Genomic DNA, 12034 nt, shown 5'->3' on the forward strand with positions numbered 1-12034 from the left:
TGAACTGCTTGATAATGCTTCTATGCATACAACTTTTTCTCCATTTGACCGACCTCCTAACTCTTATGGTTTAAAAGTTACCAATACAATCCCATTGGAAAAGTGGCCACCTGTATATGATGTGACTAACTTTCCGTTATCGTGTCACCTACACCTATACTCGTTCGTAAACGATTCGGGAATCCCAATTTGAGTTTGTTAAGCGAGAGAAATACATTGAATGAATATGATTAATATGCGAGTACTCCATATAGGACATGGCATGGAGCACAGAGTTGAGCCAGAGTGAAATTCTTCTTTTTCCACTATGAGACTTAACACTTTCTAGTTTATGACCTGAGTCCATAACTTGTTTTATTCTTTGATAACTTGTTATTCGTGTATGTTGCTCTGAAGTTATTATCGAAGTTTTCCTTTTCTAAGACTTTTCAGTTTACTTCCACATGAAATAAATCAAATAACAATTTTTCACTTTTTTCGATCACTTTTGGTTCAACATTTCTAGTAGTAAACTTTTGAGATCGTTAGAAGAAAAAATGTTCAATCAACCCTAAAGATTTCAGTTTATATTTCGAAATAACTATAACCTAAAAATCGAAAAAAAGACTCGTCTGTCCGGTGTATGTCTTCAATGATTTAATAAGAAAACAGTATGAATTTGCTATGAAAATCGGGACCTACACCGCATAAGTCCATAAGTAAAAAAAATTATAAATACATATAAGCAAGATAACAAATTTAGAATTATTTACCTGCAATTCTAAGGCAGGATCATGAATTGCCTGCGCAATTCTATGAGCTTGTTGCATACTCTCTAACGCCTTGTGGAAGCCTGCCAATTCAAGATACACCGAGCCCACAGTCAAATGAACATGACCAGAAGTTGAACACTGTTCGCATTCATTATATAAGGAATGTCGTGCATAGGCTAGTGCTCTGAAACAATAATTATATAATAATTCAATAACTTGTGAGTCGACATATTTTATATATAGGGTTAGAACTATTTAGATGGACACAACAGAGATATCGAAAACCGTTAGAAATATGTTGTTCAAGTTACTTAAACAATAAAATGAAAACGAAATTTTCATTTTATGACTGGTGCCAGAGTTGACACTTGTTACTTTGTTCAATTGTTGTGTGAAATCATCACTTGAGTTATGTGAAAACCTGAATCCTATTTGATAAGTAACGTCTTATCAATTACGTAATCAAGCTGATACCAACACTCTACATAACGTACCCCTGGCAATGTCTGTAGAAATTGTTCTACATAATTGTTGAAACCTTTTATTGATGAAAAACTCCCAGTCTTAGAACACATATATAACTTTTCCTTTTGTAACGGAGTTTTTCCTACTTTGTGGAAGCATGCCAAGACAATACCACTACCGAAAAAGCATGATACTAACACTGTAGCCTACTTTCGAGCCTTTTCGATTCTGCCCACACTTTCTAAAATATTTGAAAAAATAATTCATTCACAAATTATATCATATATGAACACCTATAACTTATTTAATTCGTTTCCGCAAGGAACATCGCACAACTAAAGCATTGACCAAAATAACCTGTGATATAAGTGAGGCAATGGATAGTAAGCTACTTACCGTGTTGGTACTTTTAGACTTCAGTAAAGTGTTTTATACTGTGCACTTTGCTCTAGGTCGTACTTTGAGTCTTATTTAATATGTAGACTGAGAATAGTCGACTTGGGCGATAGTATTTCGAATTGAGAGCGAGAGAGCGTAGGGGTCCTGCAGGGTAGTGTTTTGGATCCCCTTATATTCTCCATTCATATTTCTTTTCTTATAGAAAACATTACACCTCTTTGCTGATGATTTGCTGCTTTATTTGCACACTACTGTGGAGAATTTTGCGAGTTGTGTTCTATCGATCAATGAGGATATAGCACATTTATCCCAAATGGCCTCAAGTTGGGGTCTAATACTGAATCCAACTAAAACTCTGTGTTGATGCACTGGTTAAAAAACTTGTGGACTGTATCTTAAACAACTTTATTACGTAAACCTTCACATGTGCTCCTGTTATTAACAGTGCGCTGTCTACTTTAGTACTTTTGGACCGGTGGTCGGTCTCCGCTCGAGATCGCACATCTGGCGATGACGTATAAAACAGTAAGGGGGGAACAGTGGCGTAAATACAGCCTTAACATACCGCCTCCCTTGAAAGTATTCTACTTTCTAAACACAAAAATTGTAAATTTACAAAATAAATCTTCACTTATGAAATAAAGTAACATTGCTTCAGCTCAACAACAAAATAAATATGGTTCTACATTTGGTACGTAGACGGTAAATAATTAGAGTCTTGTAACGGTAACACACACAACTTGGACACCGATCTCTTGATAACACTGCCACTATTGATTTTTAGTGACACAACTCTAACTATATTATCGGCTCCTGGATGCAGTTCTAGCACTCTTGCCATGGGCCAATGCAGAGGAGGTTGATTATCTTCAATCATGATCACTAGGCTGCCAACCTTCAATGGTGAGTTGAACGTCTTGTACCATTTGGTTCGCTGCTGCATCTTGGCTAAGTATTCACGGGACCAACGTGTCCAAAACTGCTGATACAATTGTTGATACCGAGTCGAACGATTCTGCTTGATGCCTCGCACATCTTCTTGGGGTAGAGCTGTCAGTGAATCGCCGATTAGGAAGTGGGATGGAGTGAGGGGTAACAAATCATCTGGGTCATTGGATAATGGGGTCAATGGACGGGAGTTGAGACAAGCCTCAACCTGTGTTAAAACAGTATTCATTTCTTCGTAACTTAACGAAGCCGTGCCTACAATTCTCCTCAATAAATTTTTTGTTGATTTAACTGCCGCCTCCCATAAACCTCCCATATGGGGTGATTTCGCAGGAATGAAATGCCAATTTATTCCATCACTTCCCAAAAATTTTCGCACAGTTTGATTATGGTTATTGCAGTGAAGAAGCTTATGCAGTTCTATAAAATGATTATTAGCACCTATAAAGTTAGTGCCATTGTCAGATGTTATTGAGAAAGGTTTACCTCGCCTAGATATAAACCTTTCAATTCAAAAAACTATCAGTACTTAAATAATTTACTAGTTCGATATGGCAAGCACGAGTGGCAAAGCAAACAAATATGCAAATATATGCTTTTATTAGCTTTGTATTTCTAACGACTCTTTCCTTTATCAGAATCGGACCAGCGTAATCTATACCGCAGTTAGTGAACGGTCTACTTGGTGTGACGCGATTGCTGGGCAGATTACCCATTAGAAATTCCACTGGCTTTGGTTTAACCTTAAAGCATACGATACATGACCTTATGAGCGATTTAACTTGATTGATTCCATCTATAGGCCAATATTTTAGTCGTAAAATAGACAATAAATTTTGGGTACCAGAATGTAGATGTTTTTTATGTTCATGGTCGATAATTAATTGCGTTAGTCGATTATTTTTCGGTAGAATAATAGGATGCTTTTGCGAAAACTCAATATTTGCACATTTCAATCTACCACCTACACGTAACAGCCTATTTTTATCCATGAACGGATTCAATTTAAGAATTTTGCTGTTATTTGATAATTTTCGTTCTGCATTCAAAGCGTCAATTTCTGCCTTGAATTCTTTATATTGGACCAACTTCAACAGTATTTCCGAAGCATATTCCATCTCGCAAACCTTCAAATCGTTGGAACTGAATTGCGCCCGTTTCAACGCACAATTTTTGAATCTAATACAATAAGATACAACTCTCTGTAACTTTGTCAGACTAGAGTATCGGTCAAAAATTTCCAAACTTGTACAGGGTGGGCAAATAAGCGAGGTAAGCGGCTATATCTCAGCATCCACTCATCGTAGAGACTTGCGGTAAAAAATTTTACCACTAAAGTGATAGAGAGAACACACTGGAAATTGTTTTGCAGTTCATACCTCTACCGCTAGGGGGCGTAATAGCTACCTCCGAGTAGAAAAATGAATTTTACTCGAAAATGTTTCATATGAAGTTGTAGAAAAAATATCATCACTGAAATCCTTGGAAAATTCTCTTTCTTTTTGAATTATCACTTTCGATTTTACAACATCAAATAAGGGTAGGTGAAAGGGAGAAATCTGACTGATTGAAATGCCTGTAACTTCAGTTTGGCTCAACATTTTTGAGCAAATTAGATCTCATCTGAAAGATAATATCTTGTTGATTGAGGACAAAATATAGTCATGATAAATTTGTTTTTGCTGCTTTCGATAGGGGGCGCTAAGTCAGAAGTTCATTGTTTTGTTCATTTTACTCCGAAATTTCAAATGTAATGATAGGATTTCCTTAACAGAAACAAAAATTTCATCAAATTTGCATGAAAAAACCTAAAAGTCGCAAATCGATAATTTAAGGCGTTCTGAAGTTATGGCCGAAAGAAGATATTCTTCAACTCATGCACTGCGAAAAACCAAATTGTGTCTTTAAGTTCTAAGAGAAACAGAAATCCCATCAAATTTGTATAAAAAAACCAGAAGGTCGCAAAGCGATAGCTCCAGGCGTTCTGGAGTTATGGCCGAAAGAAGACACAATTAGTTTTTCAGTGCATCAGTTGAAGAATATCGTTTTTTCGTCCATAACTTCTGAACACCTGAAGCTATCGCTTTGTGATCTTTTGGTTTTTTCATACAAATTTGATGGGATTTCTGTTTATCTTAGAACTTAAAGACACAATTTGGTTTTTCGCAGTGCATCAGTTGAAGAATATCTTCTTTCGGCCATAACTTCAGAACGCCTGAAATTATCGCTTTGCGACTTTTAGGTTTTTTCATGCAAATTTGATGGAATTTTTGTTTCTGTTAAGGAAATCCTATCATTACATTTGAAATTTCGGAGTAAAATAAACAAAACAATGAACTTCTGACTTAGCGCCCCCTATCGAAAGCAGCAGAAACAAATTTATCATGACTATATTTTGTCCTCAATCAACAAGATATTATCTTTCAGATGAGATCTAATTTGCTCAAAAATGTTGAGCCAAACTGAAGTTACAGGCATTTCAATCAGTCAGATTTCTCCCTTTCACCTACCCTTATTTGATGTTGTAAAATCGAAAGTGATAATTCAAAAAGAAAGAGAATTTTCCAAGGATTTCAGTGATGATATTTTTTCTACAACTTCATATGAAACATTTTCGAGTAAAATTCATTTTTCTACTCGGCGGTAGCTATTACGCCCCCTAGCGGTAGAGGTATGAACTGCAAAACAATTTCCAGTGTGTTCTCTTTGTCACTTTAGTGGTAAAATTTTTTACCGCAAGTCTCTACGATGAGTGGATGCTGAGATATAGCCGCTTACCTCGCTTATTTGCCCACCCTGTACATTGAGTTGTATTCAAAACAATTCTAGTTTCTGGTTTCATCTCAGGTAATGAGTTTATAGGTTCAGCTTCAAATTGGCCATTAACCTTAAACCAACTTTCATCGTGTAGAAGTTCTGGACCGTTTCACCAAATCAGTAAATTTACTAATTCATCAGTCCTTATGCCTCTGGATATAACGTCCGCGGGATTTAATTCTGTTTTTACGTAGTTCCATTCGTTTATTGAGGTTTTTTCCAAAATTCTAGTGACACGATTGACGACAAACGTTTTCAAATGGAACGGTTCCGTTCCTAACCACGCCAGAACTATTGTTGAGTCAGAATAAAAATATCTCTGGGTTACAGAAATATCTAAAATTTCATCTACCGTGTTTGCTAAATTTGCTAGCAGACAAGCTGCTAATAGTTCTAAGCGGGGTAGCGTACATTTTTTATGTGGCGCTACCTTGGATTTTGCACACATTAGCGTACTTTTCCGATTCCCATCTGAATCCGCTGACACAAGGTAGAGACAAGCGCCATATGCTGATTCAGATGATTCACTAAAGCCGTGAATTTCAACACGTTCCGCTTTATCGAGGAGCATTTGCCTGTCAATTCGCATATCCTTAATATAATTCAATTGCTGTACGAAAGACAACCATGTTTCCGACAACTCCGCCGATAAAGGTTCATCCCATGTAAGCCTAAATTGCCAGAGCCTCTGCAAGAATATTTTTGCTCTAATTGTGACAGGTCCGATCAGTCCAAGTGGATCGAATATTTTGGCTATCGTACTTAGAACATTTCTTTTCGTTACCTCGCTAAAATTGAAATCAACATTCATTGAATAGTTAAATGTATCGGAATCTGACAACCACGAAATTCCTAAGGTTTTGAGGTCTGCGCTTTCTCTAAACTCTACGATTTTTTCTTTCTCTTCTGAACTATCTAATATGTCTCTCAAAATAATCCTATCATTGGATGCCCATTTTCTCAATTTGAATTCTGCTTGACTCAAAATTTCCGTGAGTTCCTTATACGCCTCGAGCGCTTCTTCTCGGGTACTCACACTGACTAAAAAGTCGTCCATGTAAAATGAATTTAGAATAAGCTTGCATGTACGCGGATAGCGACTTTCGTTTTCGATTGCTAACTGCTTCAAACATCTTTGAGCCAAAAATGGAGCCGAAGCAGTTCCATATGTCACGGTATTGAGGGTATACAGCTGAATATCCGTATTATCTCCCGATTTCCATAAAATTTGCTGAAATTTCCTATCGTCTTCGTGAATCCAAATTTGTCTGAACATCATTTTTATATCACTACTTAGTACAAATCTGAACAATTTAAGTCGCATAACTATTGCAAATAAGCTATCTTGAATAATATATCCTGCATTCAGGTTATCATTGAGTGAAACTTCGGCATTTGTCTTTACTGAGCCGTCGAAGACTACTCGGCATTTTGTAGTTGTACTACTCTTCTTAAATACAGCATGATGCGGTAATATGAAAAACGGTTGCGATATTTGATCAGAGGAAATATTTTCTTGTGGCGTCATATGCTTTAACGTTTCATATTCAGACATGAATTCTGTATATACTTACTTTAATTCAATATCCCTTGCGAATTTATATTCTAGAGATTTGAATCTCTTCAGAGCTATTGTATAAGAATCTCCATAGTTTTTCAATTCTCGCAAGAAGGGTAACCTTACTACAAATTTCCCCTTTTCGTCGCGTTTGGTCGTTTGAATAAAATAATCTTTAGCTAACTGTTGTTCAGGCAATAAATAATTTTGTTTAGGTAATTCCTCTATTTCCCAAAATTTTTTCAAATTATTGTTCAATTCCTCATTTGTTATGTTCGTGATCGTATTACAACTAGCGCGATTAGTAGCACGACCTAGGGCTACACTACCAGCCAGTATCCATCCTAATAGACTTTCTTGAAGCAACAACGTATCGTTAATCTTCATCTGATTAGGACACAGTAAATCATAAAATATATTAGCTCCCAACAATAAATCTACATTCCCCGAAATATTGAAATCAGGATCAGCTAATTTGATGTGTGAGGGACAATTGATCGATTTGTTATCGAAGGAAATTGAAGGAACTTTCTCTGTTATCGTTGGTAAAACCAAAAATACTAAATCAATCGTGTATGTACTGTAATAAGATTTAATAGTCGCCTTCACTTTATGCGTAATATTAGTGACCTGTTGATTTACTCCAACCAAAGGTAATGAAAAATTTTCCAATTTCAAATTTAAAATATTAGCTAAGCTCCTCGAAATGAGGTTACTTTGACTTCCTGAACCTAATAAAGCCTTGCACATATGACCCTTCTTATTTGTATCTAAAATAATAACTTTCGCGGTTGAAAGAAGTACCAAAGGGTTTGAATCTAATTTTAGATCCGTCGCGTGAGCCATTGTTGTATTTAGAGCTTCAAAATCCTGCGATCCTGAAGTGTCTTGAGGGGGTGTTTGTTTCGAATTTGTATCCGCATTCGATGTTTGCGCCTTTTGGTTGAATGAATTATTATGCAATAGTGTACTATGCTGTGAGTTACTCCTTTTGCACTTTGATGACCTGCATTCAGCTTTACTATGACCTGGTCGTAGACAGTTTATGCATAATCTACTTCTGCGTACCTTTCAGGAACGGACAATTTGAGAAATTCCGGACAATTAAAAATAAAATGTGCTTGTTGACAAAAATGGCATTTTATATTATTTTTATTGCTGGTATACAATGAAAATTCTTGGTTTGTCTTATTGTACCGCGCGTGATTGTGACTGATTAATTGATTTAGATTTTCTTTCACCTGATTCTAAAGTGAAACATTTTTTATTGAGGAATTTCATTATTTGATCAAATGTAGGAATAGTGTTTTCATCATCTAATGATTTTTCCCATTCGCGATTCGTAATCTGATCTACCTTTGACGTGATAAGATTTACCAACAAGGCATCCCATTCCTTGACTGGTAGTTCCATTTTTTGTAAAATGTTTACATGTCGATAAAACCCATCTGAAATTTCTCTCAACAACGCCGCTGACTCTTTTGTGGCCGTAGGTAAATCGAAAAGAGCATTTATGTGACAATTTACTATATGTCTTTTGCGTTGGTATCGTTGAATCAAGAGATTCCATGCTATTAAATAATTGTCATTGGACATTTCGTAGTTTTGTATTAATTTCAAAGGTTCTTCTTTTAATGAGGATCGTAAATAATGAAATTTTTGCATATTTGTTAGCGTTGCATTATTATGAATAAGAGTCACAAATTCATCGTGAAATGTGAGCCAATTTTCAAATTTTCCTGCAAATATAGGTAGATTCAATCTAAGTAGATTAACATTCATCAACGGGTCTAAATTCGCATTGATATTCGTGTTTAACAAATCTACGTTCAATGATTCAATCGATCTATTATCACCCAACAACTTAACTAATTTTTTCGCTTGTGAAATGGTGAAATAAAAACTGTTCTCAATTTCTTCCCTGACTGTTTCTTCGGCACTTTCTAAACATTCTAGTCTAGCTTGAAATTCTCGAACTCATCGAAATGTTTGTTAATCTTATCGAGTCTATAATCAATTTGTTCAATATCATCGTGATTTTCGGTATCTTCTAGAAAATTTTTGAAACGAGTTAATTGAGATTTGATAATACCTCTTCTCTGCTTTAATTCTTTGAATTCGTCGCCATTTTGCTGCATGATCAAAGATTTTAGAGAAACGTGAATACTACTCTAACACACTAGACTTGTCTTTAGCATATTCAGAAAGGAAACTGGAAAATCAGGAAAATGTGAGGACTTACTCAGCGATTCCTGAATACTTCCTGTACGTTGTCGTCTTCGGCGCCTTCTTTCGTGTCTGGACTTGTATGGATTTGCGTGCTTGCTTCTTTCTTACTTTACGACTTGTCTTTTCTTTACGTGGAAATCCGGTTCGTTTGGACCATAATATGTTGATGCACTGGTTAAAAAACTTGTGGACTGTATCTTAAACAACTTTATTACGTAAACCTTTACATGTGCTCCTGTTATTAACAGTGCGCTGTCTACTTTAGTACTGTTGGACCGGTGGTGGGTCTCCGGTCTCCGCTCGAGATCGCACATCTGGCGATGACGTATAAAACAGTAAGGGGGGAACAGTGGCGTAAATACTGCCTGAACACTCTGAGTAAGATAAATAAAACCACATGGACATGAAATTTTCATCAATGGGAGTAATATTCCATATTCTAGCATCGTGAATATTCTTGGTATAACGATCAATGAAACTTGGTCATGGCATGCTCAGATTGCTTCTGTCCATGAAAGGTTTTATCGCACTATGCACCAGTTACGCCTCTTGAAGAACTTTCTTCTCCTGTAATAAGAAAGTCCCTATTTTATTCATTTTTACTGCCCATAATTCACTATGCGGATGTGGCCTATATGGGACTGACGTCGCAGCAGCTCAGCAAGTTCGACCGATTGCAGAATGCCGGCATAATATTCGTGTATGGTTCAAGAAAGTTCGATCATGTTAGTAGTTTTCGTCGAGAACTCAAATTGCTAACAATAAAGCAACGCCATTATTGGCGCCTGTTGTTGTTGGGCTTCAAAGATATGAGAGCTCGTGAGCCTAAATATCTCTGCGAGGGACTTCGAGGTCTTGGTGGTGAGTTTTATGATACTAGAGCCCATTCCAATACTACTATCAGAATTCAAGAACATGGGACTAGTATTATGTCTGACAATTTCTCGTTGGAAGTTGAGGTTCTCCCAGCTATGGAATCGTATTCCTCCTTCTATCACTTGAAGTGTTACTTTTTCATCATTTAGGATTGCTCTTGAGAAGTACTCACTTACGAACAAACTTTGATATAAAGGTGGGTTCATCGCGCCGTGGAATTTCGCCTTTCCCTTCTCCTTTGTCTCCATTCCTGTATCCCTAGTCTTGTGTAGTCGGATTTTAGTTCTGTTTTTGAATTAGTGGCTATAAGCAATGAGTCACGTCATATCTTGTTTTTACACAATTTTGAGGTAAGCAGGAAGATATCGCTTCAGTGATATGCTCACCTTTTGCACAATGTAATAAATGATGTAACACTTTGTTATGGCAATAAAGTATTGTTATTATTATCATTATAATTTGAAAAAAAACTCAAGTGATGGTTTCACTTAACAATTGTCATAAAAGTTTTTTTTATTTTTTCTTGTTTAAGTAGTAGGCTGAAGCAAGAATTATCGGAATTCTGGCTTCAACCTACTACTTAAACAAAAAAATAAAAGGAAGTTCAAATTTGCGTATCTAGACTCATTATTTTTGTAGAGTGTATATAGTAGGCCAGAAGCCAGAATGAGACTCAGGTTACTTTCCTTCTGAAAGAAAATCTCCTCTTTATACATGAAGTAATGCGAGCTGAAAAGAAACTTGAGAATTTTCAGGAACTTCTCTACTTAATTAGGTGCAGGTTGCAGATTATTCAGTTTTTCCTCAAAAGTGTAAGTGTAATTGTCACTTATGTTTTAGAATTAACAACTTTGATTTTTAAAAGGCTTTATTGAATATTGACAAAGCGGACAAGGTTGAAGTCACGGCATTCAGAATAATACTGACTCAACTATTACATTTTAAGGAACAAGTAAGCTTGTATTCCACTGTTTATGGAATGTCTTCTTGGTATCAGTGGAATATGATCTATTCTAATGCCACGTTTATATTCAATAAAGACATTGGAGGATATCAACATGTAACTCCCCCACGCCGAAGAGAAAAAATTGGGGTTTTACTAGAACTCTAACTTTTGAGATCAATGTCCTCCAAGAAATTATTTTTGTTTGGCCTAATATTCCACATTGGTTGGGATCGAAAATGACATATGTTCCGCACAACACTAGTTTTTCGGCGCACTATCTCCGCACTTCACTCTGCCAATCTTCTCCTCTGTTGAAGTGCCATCCAATAATGCTAGTGGTTGGACGCTGGTTCCCCTCAGATTTGTCATTTTCGGACTGCATCTTGTGTAGTTTCTGGTGACGATGAGTAATTCGACTTCGCATGGGTTGATTGATGATGATATTGGTCTTGTACTTTCCTCACATAGAAAATTAGCTGGAGAAACGTTGAATAGAGCGTATTTTGTTCCACAACGCAAAAGTTATTTTGGTTTGGGGGTTATAATTTGATGTAGTGTAATAAATCGGAAATTTGGAAATTATTGAGATTATTGAAATTATTGGAATTATTATTCAGAACGAATATACGTCAAATTCAAAAAAACGGTCGCGACTTGTGTAAATTGATCTCATCTTAGAAGCAGGATGTATTCATTTCCGATTATTGCTTTTCTTGGTTATCGTCTCACTGCGTTGGTGAAATCGATATATTTTTTAAGGGATAAGAAAAATGATTTAGATACGGGGAAATCTTTACTTATCTGAGTTCAATATATGCGGAGAACCGTTATGGTCGTCTCCAGATGACACAGCAAAAAGTTCTTTAGGCAAAATCGAAGTATGTATGGTTCTAGCTGAGACAGCAGAAAAATCTAGCGTGAGCTGAGGTTGAAGGTGGGGTCTGTTGACAAAAAATGAAGATGGATAAAAAAATTCTAACCAATGATCTTAATTGGCATGGTATCTTGGGCAATTTTGGGGCGGTCTTGGATCAGTACGAGGTT

General features: G+C 36.3%; 1 protein-coding gene across 3 annotated transcripts in view; it reads right to left on the reverse strand.

Moving 5' to 3' along the window:
• The window catches only part of LOC123676379 (43 kDa receptor-associated protein of the synapse homolog), a 372949-nt gene that overhangs the window by 107232 nt on the left and 253683 nt on the right, over window positions 1-12034 (reverse strand). For all 3 annotated transcript variants that reach the window (XM_045612257.1, XM_045612254.1, XM_045612256.1), the window contains exon 5: window positions 753-936. In XM_045612257.1, the coding sequence (XP_045468213.1) occupies window positions 753-936 (184 nt within the window). The remainder of the gene's footprint in view (window positions 1-752; window positions 937-12034) is intronic.

The sequence above is a fragment of the Harmonia axyridis genome, chromosome 3, assembly GCF_914767665.1.
Source record: "Harmonia axyridis chromosome 3, icHarAxyr1.1, whole genome shotgun sequence".
In the NCBI taxonomy this organism is placed as follows: Eukaryota; Metazoa; Arthropoda; class Insecta; order Coleoptera; family Coccinellidae; genus Harmonia; species Harmonia axyridis.